This window comes from Pteropus alecto, unplaced genomic scaffold (genome assembly GCF_000325575.1).
Source record: "Pteropus alecto unplaced genomic scaffold, ASM32557v1 scaffold98, whole genome shotgun sequence".
Classification (NCBI taxonomy): domain Eukaryota; kingdom Metazoa; phylum Chordata; class Mammalia; order Chiroptera; family Pteropodidae; genus Pteropus; species Pteropus alecto.
In genome coordinates, this window is record NW_006443570.1 from 20,042,712 (window position 1) to 20,057,558 (window position 14,847).

Below are 14,847 nucleotides of genomic sequence, written 5' to 3' on the forward strand. Positions count from 1 at the left end.
CTACACAGCTCTGCTCTGCAGGGGAGGTGGAGGCTGAGCCCTGTGCCAGGTTTTGGAGGAAGGAGGAGCAGAGAGAAGGACACAGCCCCAGAGGATTGTGGGAATGTTGGCCAGACTGGTCTTTGCCCTATTCTTCCTCTTTCAGCCCAGAGCCTACTTTGTTTGCCTTCTCCTTTGTGTGTGGGCTCTGTGGCTACAGGGCTGATTTAGTGGGCATCATGGCTGCTCCGAAAGATCTCTGTGATGCCATTGTGATTGGGGCAGGCACCCAGGGCTGCTTCACTGCATACCATCTGGCCAAACATGGAAAGAGGGTCCTTTTGCTGGAATAGATACTGTGTCCCCTCTACACTCCTGACCTTAGGAAATGTCTGTCTCTCTCCCTCTGGAGAGGGTTTTCCAGAGCTAGCAGGCTCAAGGGGTAAGGACAAAGGACTGGATCATCACAAATTCTGTGCAATTTGTAGCTTAGCTGTCTGGAGTGTTTCATGACAATGCAAAGAAAGTTCTACCCTCCCTAAGACCCACATTGGGTTTCTAGGCACATTTCCTCTTTTTACTACCCCAATTCCTGCCCTTGACCAAGAAGTGTTCCAGGTCCTGTTCTCTTCTTTCTTGTCACCCAGCCCCTTCTTTGCCAAAATGGTTGATCTGACCTAGAAAGAGAACCAGTTCTGTTTTGGGTAACCTTAAGTAAAGACAGTTTTGCCTAGAGGCAAAGGCTGATTTGTCAGCCTCAGAGGTAGGGTTCATCCCGGTATATTCCCGGCCTCTCACCTTAGAACCCAGCAGAGGCTTCTGTTTTTTCTCCCACCTCCAGAAAATAGCAACCTCTTTCTTTGATACACAAGAATAAGACTTAGGTTTTATTATTTTCTTACAGAAAAGGTGTTCCCATGCAGTGCAGTCTACAGTGACCATTGCACATGCTGGTGGGCTTGTTTATCTACAGGGTCCTTCCTGGGATAGGTTTAGCCAGCCTACTTTCTGAAGGTTTCTATCTTCTCATTCTGCCTAGAGCTATCCAGGTTAGTTTTAGTTTATTCTTCTTGGTAATGAACTGGAGTGTTTAGAAACCTTTTTCATTTATCTATCAGTTTTCTCAAAGCCTAAGGGATTCTTGCTTCAAGATTTTAGGAAACTCTTCATCTTTTTGCTAAATCCCAAGTGGTTTCCTTGTCCTGAGTGATCTTAAGCCACAGAGAAATAGTCAGCATGTTTTCTTGTCCATAAAATGGGGGCTAGACTAGTATGATCTCAAAGATTCTTTCTAATTCTGCTTCTCTATGAGTTTAAGTGAGATAGTGTAGCAGCAGAATGACTGAAGACTAACAAAAGGACTTTGGGATATGAATGATGTTAGCAAAAAAGGAGGCTGAGTTAGCGATATGCAGAACTCTGTTCTAATAGTCAGAACTTGGTCAAAAAGGGAGAATGTATGGAAATATTTGAAGAATAAGTGCTCTTGATTGACAGCACGTGATGGACTGGTTTCTAAAGCGGGGGGTGGGCAGTGCAAGGAGTAATAGCTTCTCTTAGTCTCCATTTCCAGTTCTTCCTACCACACTCCCGAGGAAGCTCCCACGGACAGAGCCGGATAATCCGAAGGGCATACCTTGAAGACTTTTACACCCAGATGATGGATGAGTGCTACCAGATATGGGCCCAGCTGGAGCAAGAGACTGGAATCCAATTATACAGGTTTGGGTAGAAGGAAGAATGTCTTGAATCATGGGGCCTAGTGCTTCCAGTATGTGAGGGGCCAGTGCCATGAACACTCGAAATGCAATGGAGGGACGCAGGGTCTAGGGAAGTACCAGATGCATAGAAGCATTCTGCTCCCTGTCACTAGATCTCTCCACAGTTCCAGTGGCTCCCTCTAGGCTCTGAGTTCCAGGACTAGGTTCAGACCATGTGCCCAAGGCTAGCAGAAGTTGTATCTATATCTCTGTGGAATCATCTGAGATTCTTTTAGGGCAGGGACTGATACAGAAAAGGAGGCTGCTGTCTTGATTCTTTATATTCCTACTAGTATCTTAACCTTTCATACTGCATACAGCTCCCAACTCCCAGAGTGACTCCGAAAAATCCATTCCGTTCTCTCTGAATACTTCCTCTCATAGGAAAGAAAATAGGGATGCTCCTCAGACCCCATCGCTTGCTAGAGAGTGAGCCTGCAGCTCTCTCCTTATTGCCCTCATGGATCTCTCTAACCCTTAAGACCCTCTTCTCACTGACCTTTCAAACACACATGGAGAAGAAGGCAGACAACCTGTAACTTTAACCACCCACCCCAGTTCCCTTCCCATCTTCTCTGTGGCTTTTAACTGAACTTCCTACAAAACTCTGGCTCTACCCTACAGGGTGGCAGTTATTTTAATGGCCAGGAACCAAGAGGTTACTGTTCTGTTGCAGAAACCCCATTAACTTAAGAACAAAGTGAAATCCATTATGCAAATAGAGCTAGGGCAGCTAATTACAGATTTATTCCAGAGGCAGTTAATGCACCCAGCACCCAAATAAAAGAGCATGTCTTGCTGAGGGGTGGCTTGGCAAAGGGACCCCTCTCTGTCAGCCATCTGTGAATACTGCTGAGTATCTTGTGCTGAGGCCTTGGAGGGCACACTTCTCCCCAGCAGACAAGGAGGTGACTAAAAGAGATATTAGAAGAGTCTGGAATCTTTCAGATGGAAGATGATTCCGGAGTCAGACAGGCTTGAATGTGCCTTTGTGCTCTACTTTTTACCAGCTGTGTGACCTTGGAAAAGTTTCTGTATCTCTCTGTGTCTCATTTTTCTCATGGGGGTTTTGTGAGGATTAAATGAAACTCTTATGAAATGCTTGGCACAGTGCCTAGAGCCTTTTAATAAATGGCAGTTCCTTCTACCTATTCTGGGCCAGCCATGTCCTACCTCCATTGAGCCAGGGAGCAAAAAGGGTGGGAGGAGACACATGGAATGCAGCAACCATGGACATCATGGGGAGCAGCTGCTGAAGTGGGAGAGAGGAAAGGGACCCTTGGGAAGGAGATTCTCATATGCTCACAATCTTCCTTTTTGGCAGGAGGACAGGAATTTGGAAGGGCTCTGGTACTAGGCAGTCCTGGCTCTATATATCAGCTCTGACACATTTAGCTGTGTGATTTAGAGCAAGTTGTTTAACCTCCGTGAGCCTCAGCTTTCTCATCTGTAAAGTAGGGGTAATAATACCTATTTCATGGGGCTATTGTGAGGATAAGTATGTAAAGGGCTTAGAATAGTTAGTACTTGACAAATCATCATCATTATATACTTGCTGCTTATAGTAAGAAACTAAGGATGTTCTAAAAGTACTTGATACATGTTAACTCATTTAATTATCCGCACAACCATTAGAGGGTTGCTACTAAGTAATCAGGGACTTAACCTGTTAGTGAAAATCATAGACATCCTATACTCTTAGTTTAGAGCAGGGCTTGGCTATATTTTACTGTAAATGGCCACATAGTAAGTATTTTAGGCTTTGCAGGCATATGGTCTCTGTTGCAACTATTCAACTCTGCCAATTACTCAACTCTGCCACTGCAGTGTAAAAGCAGCCACAGATAACATGTAAACAAATGAGCATGGCTGTGTTCCAATAAAACTTTATGTATGAACATGGAAATTTCATATAATTTTCATGTCATGAAATATCCTTCTTTTGCTTTTTGTCAACCATTTAAAAATATAAAAACCATCTTGGCTTGAGCAACAGACAAAAACAAGAGTCAGACCTGATTTGGTCCGTGGGTGGTAGTTGGCTAGACCCCTGGTTTAGTTACTTTGTGTACCTCCTGTCTCCAAACAAGTTCATGGCTAAATCATCCCAGATCAGAAGACTACTAATGCGCATTTACAGACAGGTACATATCATAGACTTTCTTAAAAGGCCATTCTGATGTCTCATAGCCTCAATTTTGAAAAAGAAAGAGTAGAGTGAATATGCTTTGAAAAATCTTTCGAGTCCTATAGAGTGCTAGGTGTTATTTTTTTAAAAAAATATTTTTATTAAAATGTAGCTAACGTACAATATGGTATTAGTTTCAAGTATACACCATAGTTATTCAACATTTATATACCTGAGGAAGTGATCACCATGATAAATCCAGCAATCATCGGACACTGTACAATGCTGTCACCATATTATTGACTATATTCCCTATGCTGTATATCACATCCCCCATCCCCATGACTTATTTGTTTTATTTTATACCTGGAAATTTGAACCTCTTATTCCCCTTCACCTTTTAGGTTTTATTATATATCATCATCATCATCATCATCATCATCATCATCATCATCATCATCAACAAGTCCTTTCTTACGGCTAACTTTATTTACTCAGGCACACTAATTTATTTGGTGCTTTTACTTAGTAGGAACACAGAACAGATACTTCCCATTCCAATTCTTTTAGCTTTTGTTCTTAATTCTGATTCTCTAAATGATTCATCATCTTTGTGGTTCTTATTCTCCTAGGTTCTTCTGGAAGAACCAGCACAATATCATAATTTAATTGATAGATATGAATGTATTTAACTTAATGCTATTTGATGATGATTGGGAAAAAAATAACACCTTCAGGAGTTGGTAGTTAAGGTGGTTGTCCAATTCTTTTTATTCTGTTCTGCCACTTCCTGTGACAGTGGCATACTAAACATGGGTGAGCTCAGGATATTTGCATATATTCTGGAAACAGACTGTGACACATGTGTCGGATCACAAGGTCTGAATCTTTTGTGATGTGTACAGCCAGGATGCTGATAGCGAGAGCAAATCCCAGCTCTGAGGCCCCTTTCTTTACTGCCCCGCCTTTTTCCTTTGAGTCCTACTATCTAGCTCCTGACCTGGGCTGCCCCCGCTTAGCTGACAATATCAGACGAGATCACAGCCGTAGGCAGTACAGCTGCTGGCAACCTGGTGGCCCCCTCCACAGCTGCTGCTTCCCGTGTCTGCGAAGTGTCTGGCTTGTCAGCCACATCCCCTCCCTGGAGCAGTCTTTGTTAACCAATTCCACCTCGGCCCACTGAGCAGAAGATGAAACGCCAAGAGCTCCTTCAAAACCAACAAAGGCAGCAGCCATTACCAAGTCCCTATTAGAATCCCTTCCCCAAGGTGACTCTGAGAGCTGGCTTGCCTGGCACTTTTAACCCAGAGAGGAGAAAGCTGGATTCTGGGATGGGAGATGGGAGATGCAGGGAGAGCTATCTGCCCCTTCTAATTCCTCCCCATTCTATTCTGCCTCCTGTCCTTTTATAATAACTAGGGGAAATCCCTAATCGCTAACTTCCCACATCATGTCTGTGGCTTTAGTTGGGACATAGAGCCAACGGGACCCTCGGGAGGAATCTTTCATTTACCTCTTCCTAGTGCTGGATCCAGCTAGGATTGGGAAGAGGGTGCAATTCATAACAAATGCTCTGCACTCAGCTGATGGCGTTCTGGGAGTTGGGCGCTGCATGCTTTTCAGGGTTCCCTGACCACCCAGCCTCACTTCAAGGTGACCTTTTCCTAGGCCAGCCCTTACTAGTCATTTCCTTTTCTTTCAATGCCCTTGTCCCTTCTCACCCTTCTCCTTCCCAAATTTTAGATCCTAGGTCTGAGCAAAAAAAGAGGAGAGGGAGGCCCAGAGCACAGGGGTGAGAAATTGATTCAGAACGAGCAGTCTGTTTGTTGGGATCTAGGAAAAGCCATTAAGAAAATAAGCACTTAAATGATTTTCAATCTGCCCATGGAAGTCATCTATCTTCATACTGAGGGGAAAAGGCCCATTCTCCAATCCTGGTTTTGATTGACTGATTTCCAATTCTCTAAGCATTTCCCACAGGAGCCTCTCACCTATCTCCCATAATGATAGGGCTTTGCATTTCCAGGCAGCGTTTTACATTTATTTCTGATTTGCTCGTAATGGTCAAAAATCTCTCTCCAATCCAAGGCATTTCGCCAGCAGTGCATGGTTTCCCTCAGGCCAAATAGTTCAGCTATGATCCATGGAAAATGAGAATTTCCCAAATGCATCTTCGGACTAGGGGAGGGTCCAGCATCACAAATTCAGATGGAAAATTTCTCACTGTTAGATCAATATCTGGGCTAAGAAATAAATGCCACAGGGGCAGAGAGCTGGAGCAAAATGATTACGATCAGCACAATTACATTCACCGGCAGAATCAGCTCGCTGATTACTCCTTGGGATGGGGAGCTCCCCCTTCATCCACCACAGGATGGCTTGGGAAAGAGAACGTCACTCAACATTTCATAATTTGACAGATTTGCCCATTGTCTTGGCACGAGTTCATTTTCTCCATAGAGTACATTCCCTTAAGAGTTCTTATTTCTGGGAAGAGAGGAAGGAAAGAGAGAAACTAGGAAAGAAGGAAAGAAACAAGGAAGGAAGGAGAAAGGAAAGGAACTAAATCTCAGCGCCAATGAGAGATCGAAGGCTGTTATATTGCAGGCAGGGTTAGGATATGCTGCTCTGGAATTTCCCGGCCAGGAATCTGACAGTATGACTGCTAAGGTGAGGGTTAAGCCAGGTCTTCTTTCACAGAATTCTCCCCAGCAACAACCTCATTGGGCAAAAAAAAGCTCAAGAACATATGCTTGGGTGCCTTCTTAATTACCTTGTTGACCAAGAAGTTTACTAGGCAAGTTTTCATTACCTGAGGACCTGAATCTGAAGTTCTTTTAGGGGCCACAGGAAAAATACTGTCTGCTGGCTAGTGAGGATTTCTCCAGCATCCTTCTCCAGTTTTGATGAGGCAGAGGCACTCATTGCTTTCTCACCAGCAGTGAATGCTGGGTAGGCGGGGGCCATAGCAAATGAATTGGGCACGCTGCGCGGCTCTGTGTACTGACACCAGCCTCGGGGCCCACTGTGGCCCTACCCCCTCCCAATCTTCTCTTTAATCCCCCAACCAGATAATGTGGGATTTGGAAGCGTGTAATATCCATGAGACTCCATTATAGGCTATTACGAGCTTTATACGCAGTACCTGGGGGATGTACCAGACTGATGCTGGCCACTTCGGCAGCTGAAACTAAGAGGGACAACAGGAATGGTTCCAAGGGCCAAAATGACCTTTCCATTGTTTAGATCAGTTTCCGCAAAAAGGGAGCTTTGGGTTATTGTGACAGAGAGAGAGAAAGCATTAAAGAGAAACCGCCTTCACTCTCTTAGGGAGTAAGAAGCATAGAGGGAAATCTAAAAATCATAGAATCACTGAATTAATTGTTGGGGCCCTAGTAGCCCATCTATAGGTGTTTCTGCATGAAGGTGCTATTGGCATTTGGGTGGGATCTTCCTGAGCACTGCAGGTTTAGCATCCCTGTTCCCTACCCACTAAATGTGAGTGGCAACCTCCAGGCATTATGACAAGTGAAAAAAATGTCCATGCCATTTCCACATGCCCCAGATCAGGGACAATACCACTCTGGTGTGGAACCACCAATAGTCCAACAGATCTGTTACAGAGGAGAAGTCCGGGTCTTGGAGCAATGAGCGACCAGAGCAAGGTCACAGGGAATGCCAGGACTGGAACCAGAGCCTGATCGTCTAATTTATGACCCTTTCCACAAAGCAGGTACCTTTTGGAAAGGAATCGAGATACAGACAGACACACAGAAAGGGACAAAAAAATTATATGACAAGAAAAGGGACAGGAAAACGAGGGTAAAGAATAGAGATGAAATAGTGAATGGGATCAGGGGACAGGAGGAAGGAGAAGACATCACATCAAATTCATTGAACACCTACTTCTTTCTAGGTGTGGAGATAAAAGAAAAGACTTAGGATCTCTGCCCTCAATGTCGGGATGGATCCTGAGAAGCGGGGATGAAGGATAAGTAAACCTATACACAGTGAGAGCCAAGGGCAGACTTGAGAATGAGCTAGAAGTCAGCTCATAACACTGTGACTCTTAACGACAGAATCTAGATGACTTTACTTGTTTTCCTAACGTGAGGCTGGGGCTCTTCTTGATGCCTGGCCGGGGACCCTTGCTGAAGGATGAGAGAGACTGGCCCAGAGCCCTCACACGCACCTTCACCCCAGGTGAGTTTGTTTTTGTTTTGTTTTGTTTTGTTTTTTAAACAGGCAGACTGGACTACTGCTGCTGGGAATGAAAGAGAATCCAGAATTAAAGACAATGCACACGACTTTGTCTAGGCAGGGGGTAGAACACCAATGTCTTTCATCTGAGGAACTGAAGCAATGTTGCCCCAATATTCGGCTGACCAGGGGGGAAGTGGGGCTCTTGGATAAGTCTGGAGGAGTTCTCTATGCAGACTATGCCCTCAGAGCTCTCCAGGTGATATTGTGCAGTACTGCGGGCAACATGCCTGGTCTGGGCATCCTGGGTTCCAGTCAGTCATCCCTCCGACCCCCTGCTGGATGAGATCCTTTGCCATGCCGGCTTAGGCTTGACCTTTGGGCAGGGCACTTTTATATACCCTGCTAGGCCTTGTCAATACGGGAGAAGAGATCTAGGTTCTGCCCTAAATGAACGACTCTTTCTCTACAAGGGTGAACCACATACATAACCATTTGCTCTTCCCTACTTCTGCTCTTTCAGGATGCAATTCAACAGCTGGGAGGCATAGAGCATGATGGAGAGAAGGTGATGGAGATAAAACCAGGGCTACCGGTCTTGGTGAAAACCACCTCCAAGAGTTCCCAAGCTGAGAACTTCATCATCACTGCAGGTCCTTGGACCAACCAAGTCCTCCATCCCCTGGGAATTGAGCTGCCTCTCCAGGTGAAAGGAGCTGGGAGCTGGAAAAGAAACTTTGAAGTTAAATGGAATCATGTTTGAGTCCTGGGTCTTCCACTTGCTAGCGGACAACTTTGGGCAAATTAATTCACCTCACTGAGCCTCAGTTTCATAACCTGTAAAATGGGGGATAGGGATGTTGCAGAATTAAATTAAATAATATATATAAAGCCCTCAGGAGATGGCCTGGCCTATAATAAGCATTCAGTAAAATGAGGTATTATTAACTTCTGGAGGGAAAAAAGGAAGGCTGGGTACAGTTATGGGAGAAGATTAAGAATGGGGGAAGAGATAGAGATTCAGAGATTTTTGTGCACCATGACACAATGTGACATGTAAATGACATGAGAATTGAGTGAAAAAAAAAAAGATGTATGATTCAATCAGTGCATCTGGGTTTATATTGAAAGACTATAGGACCCCAGAAGAAACTGTTCGGCATCTGGGTTTGTATTGAAAGACTATAGGACCCCAGAAGAAACTGTTCTCGTTGTCTTAGAGTTCCCTGGCTTTCCCCCTTTATTTCCCACGTCCTCTCCCTGCTTCAAGACCCTGCGGATCAATGTGTTACTGGAAAGAGAAGGTTACTGGAAAGAGAAGGTTCCTGGAAGCTATGGTGTGTCCCAGGCCTTTCCATGCTTTCTGGGCCTGGGCCTCAGCCTAGCGCCCCACCATATCTATGGGCTGCCCTCCAGGGAGTACCCAGGGCTGATGAAGGTGAGTGAAAGGCTGAGAGAAGGCTAGTAGGGGCCCATGCAGATTTGGGGGAGCCGCTGTAACTTCCCTCATCAGATTCCATCAAATCCCAGTGGGCAGCAGCCAGATTCGCTACTTGCAAATGCAAGACCCATAGCTGTCCTGAGGCTCAGCAAAGGGAGCCCTTCCTTTGCAAACAGAGTGCTGGCAGGGACTGGACAGCTAGGCAACCTGGCGTGGCAACAAGCAGCATCTGTCAGGAATGGGGAGGGCCGGGATGATGAATGGGGGGCATTCTGTGTATAAGCCTGCCCCTGGGCTGGGCGGGTATGGGGGAAGGCTGGCCCTCACAGCTCACACTGCTCTGATTGGGAGCCAGGTCTGCTATCACCACGGCAACAATGCAGATCCCGAGGAGCAGGACTGCCCCTCAGCATTCTCAGACATCCAAGATGTCCAAATCCTGAGCTGCTTTGTCAGAGATCACTTACCTGACCTACAGCCTGAGCCTGCCATCATGGAACACTGCATGTACACGGTAAGGGTGCGGGCAGCCGGACCAGACCTCTCACAGTCCTGGAGAAAAAAAAATGAGCTGCTCAGGCCAGACTCTGTTTGACCCCTGATACAGTGTGTGACTTGAAACAAAGGAGTTCATTTCTGTGGGTCGGTTCACCTCTAGCAGAGAGGGCCCATTAGAGGTTATTCATATTTCTTTTCATTAGGAAACTAGGCTTATGCCTGGCAGTCCTTCACAATGTTTCCCAGAAGGGCTCTAAAAGACTTTTTGGCAAGACATTCTAGTTGAGCAGGCCTTAGGGACAAAGAGAAGAGACAGATGTCAGCAGGGCCTGAGGCATCTTGGCTAAGTTAGTTTACACGCATTAACTGAGCACCTACTGTGTTCATAGCTCTGTGCAAGAAGAGAGGCAGATGGACAAATGAGAAAGTCTGGCATACCCAAAGGGGGAACTGGCGCGAAGAGAGCATTCCTATGCTGAATTCCTATTCTTTCTGGAAAAAATTACGGCCGAGTCTCCTCCCTACTGAGCCTGTAGTTCTTCCTCCTCTATCCTCAGAGGACGCAGATGTGACTGTTTCTTTCTAGAATACCCCTGATGAGCACTTCATTCTGGACCGACACCCAAAGTACGACAACATTGTCATTGGTGCTGGATTCTCTGGTGAGCCCGAGGAAGGGGAGCTGGGGTGCCTTAAAGCTGAACTACCTCAGTGCCAGGCAAAGTGGTGTTTTCCATGCTCTTAGCTGGCTAGATAGGGACCAAAGCCTAGATACTGAGTGTATAAGGGTCTGGCAGGGCAGTCGGAGAAGGGGCACTCATAACGGGAGGCAGCATCTGGATTTGGGATATGATCAAGAGAATCAAGCCTATCTGTGGACTGTGCAGAGGACTTCCAGAGGGCCCAGCCCTGTCTCTGAGGATGCTTGACAACCTGTTTTCCTTTTTCTAGGGCATGGATTCAAGCTGTCCCCTGTTGTGGGCAAGATCTTGTATGAATTAAGCATGAAATTAACACCATACTATGGCTTGACACCTTTTCGAATCAGCCGCTTCCCTGGCCTGGGCAAAGCTCTCCTTTGATCCCTAACCAGCAGCCTCCCTTTGGTGTACAGGAGCTGGGAATAAAGCCCTTTGCTGGAGAAATTTTCTCAGATGGAGAAAGTGTCTGTGAGATGTCCTTTTCTCCTGGTTTCTTGAGTTCCTAGCAAACACCAGATGATTGAATTTACCTTCTTCTTTTCCTGGCCAGCTCCCCAATCCCAAGATTTTTTTTCTTTTTCTTTCTCTCTCTCTCTTTCTTTTGCTTTCGCTTTTTTTTTTTTTTTTTGCTTCCAGAAGGTCAATCAGATATTCTATAATCACAGAATAGCAAGGACCTTTGAGGTGGATGTCTTAATGATGAGGGGACATAAGGGCTCAGGAGACAAAAGCAGTTGCTAAGATTCTCTTCACTGGGGCATTTGATGAACTTGAGATGGATTTTACTGAAGCTGTCCAGGAGACGGTAAACAAGGTGATTTGTAGATGACTGCTACCCTTAGAGTTCCTTTTCCTAAAACTAATTCCCTTTCCCTCCATCACAAACTCCCATAAAATCTGGCTCATCTTGGGTATGCGACAAATGTTTGTTGAAAAAATGTGTTGAATAAACAAATCAATTGCGGCATTGCATCAAAGTCTGGGCTGGCTTTATTTTCCATGTGACCTCATTTCTTCAGACTTTAATTGTTTAAATCAGCACCACATAATCCATTACCCTAGGAATTCTTGGGGTTTTTTATCCTCTTGATGCACTATACTCTCTTTCTCTGGATTCTTTGTCTGGTTCTCATCCTCTCTCTGGTTCTGTAAAGAGGCTCAGTTCCAGTTTCTCATTAAGGTGTATTGTCAGGTCCTTATGAAGATGGAGCTGTTATACCAGAAAGAAAGAGAGACACACTTGCTTAGAAACCCTGTTCAATGTTTGAATGTTAAATGTGCCATTTTATTATCATTAGGATTGCTCCCACTTAATGAAACAGCATTAGCACTGAGTCAGCTGGCCTCCTTGCACTAATTGCTTTGAAAGGAAATAGGCTCATAACTACCCCAGGGTGGGAGGAGAGGTGAGGGGTGCAAATAGAGACTCAGGCAAGACTTATCACACTCATATAAAACCCAAGGAGGAAGATCTCCAGACCAGGCCAGTTTGACCCAAGAGAAAGGAGCTAAAGTGCTCTGGGGAAGGAAAAACTGGGACTGTGGGGAGGGGGGCGGTGGCAATGGGAATGTTAGGAGAAGTCACTGAGTGCGGAAGAGTGAGAAATGAGAATAAGAGTTCCCAAAGGAGATAAAGCGGAGAGGAAATTACTCTTCAACTGCTGTGCCTATAAGGCCTAGGCACATGGATTAGCACTGATTTCTCCAGAGAATTATAAAATCCAGCCGACCCTACCAACTCTATGCCGACTCTGCTTTTTAGGTACTCTCAAATGGTTCCCTGAACCTCATCCTCTGTAAAGTGGGAATCATCATCATCATCATCATAATTATATCTATAAAATGGGCATAATACCACAATACGGATGAACCTTGAAGACATAATGCTAAGTGAAATAAGCCAGACACTAAAGGACCAATATTGTGTTCAAAGAAACAGAAAGCAGAACAGTTGTTTCCAGGGGCTGGAGGAGGTAGAAATAAGGAGTTAATGTTTAATGAACACAGAGTTTCAGTTTGAGAAGATAAAAAAGTTCTGGAGATAGATGGTGGGGATGCTTTCACAACGTCATGGTTTGACACATCACAAACATAAACACGGTTTAAATGAATATACTTAATGCCGCTGAACTGTACACTTAAAAATGGTTAAAACGGTACATTTTATGTTATGTATATTTTACCGTGATAAAAAAAATGAGAATAACAATGTCAACCAACTCTACGGGAGTATGTAAGAATCAAATAAGATCATTCAGTCATTTATTCATTCAATACACACATATTCATTGAGCTTCTTCTGTGTGCCAGGCACTGTGCTAGGCACTGTGGATGTATTCGTGAATGAAACAGATGTAAATCTCTGCTCTTGTGGCATTTACAGTCTAGTGAGGAGAAGAAATGTGAATGATATGTATAAGTAAATTATATCATACGTTAGAAGGTGACAGGTGCACTGGGGAAGAACAATAGGGTGAGGAAGATAGAGAATGCAAGGGGAGGGGCTGCCCTTTTCAATGGTGGTCAGGGTAGGACTCACGGAGAAGGGGGCATCTGAGCAGATTCGGAGGAGAGGGAGTACGCCATGCAGGTATCTGGATGTATGTAAGAGAATGTGGTAAATTGTAAAACAGGGTATTGTGTATGTGAGAGAAAAATGAGGTACAGAGAGGGATCAGCGTAAGATCCTGCCAGCTCTTGAGCTGGCAAAGTTGGGGAGAACCGCTCCAAAGTTGGGTGCTGAGAATCTCTCTCTCTTGTTCCATGGCTGCCCACAGTTCTCTCTGCCTCTGCTTCTCTCCATGCCACCCTCCTCCCCCAGCCAGCTGCAGCTCCCCTTCTAAAATATCCAGTCTAATTCAGCTTGCTGGTGACAGCTAAAGGAGGGGACCAATGTCTAGAGGAAGCTGAGAAAGGACAAGTGGGGGATGCTGACAAGCCCTGCCTAAGCGGGCTAAGGCCCTTTACAAATGAGCCAGTGTGTCCTAGAAACAGAGTGCAAGGAGGGACGGGGCGTGAAGGATAGGACGGGTATTGTGGGAGGGATATGGTCAGGGTCAAGTGGAGAGAAGCGGGAATCGGATAAGAAGAGACTGGCAATGTGCAGGCCAAGAAGGCAGACAAGGACCTCCAGGAGTGTTGCACACCCCAAAACCAAAGGAAAATGGTCCAGAGTGCTCGAGTGGGGGAACTTAGCGTTTCTTATTGGGGGTGAGGTGGGGTCATAGAGGGGAAGAGAAAATGTAGGGAACAGTCTATGAGCGTAGAAGAGAGAGAGGACAAACCATTGTAGAAGGAGTCAGAGACACCATAAACGTTTAGTAACATTGAAAGATTTGCCCACACAGACCCACCAGCACTATTTCCCTGCTTCCCTTCTGCTTCAGTGTGGCCAGGCATCCCCCCTTTCAGGCAGACACGACGGATCTTCAAGATGGAAGAAAATCAAAATAAATCGAGCAGGCAATGAAACCTCTGGAAGGGCAGCTGGGGTCTGCACAGGCTGCAGGAGAGAGATAAGGGCAGCGAAGAGAAAGAGGCCAGCATGGTTGCCAACCAGACTAAGGAAGACAGAGGCAGGCTAAAAATAGATTGGGGGTGGGGAGGGAGGAGAGCTAGTCCAGAAAAGAAGGGAAAGCGGAGGCAATCGATGCTGTTGCGCCTCTGACCCAATTCTTCATCTCTTAGCCTCACCAAGCTGAAAAATTAGGGGGTGATGGGGAAAAAGGGAAAGACTGGTACAGAGAGAGGAGAATCAGAGGAAAATAATTTGAGTCCTAAGACATAGGCAACTGCGGTGTACAAATCAGTAATCATGATATGGAAAAGAGGAGGTATATAGTGTAGTTCTAGTTAAACACTCGCCAGAGTTTGGCATCCCAGAACAGGTTTAAGAGCTTAAAGAGTGTGAGTATATGTTGGAAGGCAGTTCAATTGTCTAGAAAGGTAAACAAGGAGGCAACGAGGATGAGTTAGCCTGGAGACAGTCGGCTGGAGCGTGACTTAATGCTTGCATTTTACTTCTCAGAAGAGTGATTAAAGAGAGTTTGGTTAGTGGATATTCTATTTCGATGGTGAGCTTCTAGTGCAGCCAGAGGGGTTTGTGTTAGACCTCAGGAAATCCATCCCACTAAGTAGATT

General features: G+C 45.4%; 1 protein-coding gene across 1 annotated transcript; it reads left to right on the forward strand.

Annotated features, from left to right (window-relative positions):
• Positions 1-218: 218 nt before the first annotated feature.
• PIPOX (pipecolic acid and sarcosine oxidase) lies at positions 219-11,088 on the forward strand. The gene is given in 8 exon segments (XM_006925174.1): positions 219-337; positions 1,540-1,701; positions 8,113-8,326; positions 8,591-8,773; positions 9,338-9,505; positions 9,864-10,022; positions 10,593-10,668; positions 10,958-11,088. Coding segments are annotated over 8 exon segments (1,212 nt in total).
• Positions 11,089-14,847: the final 3,759 nt, after the last annotated feature.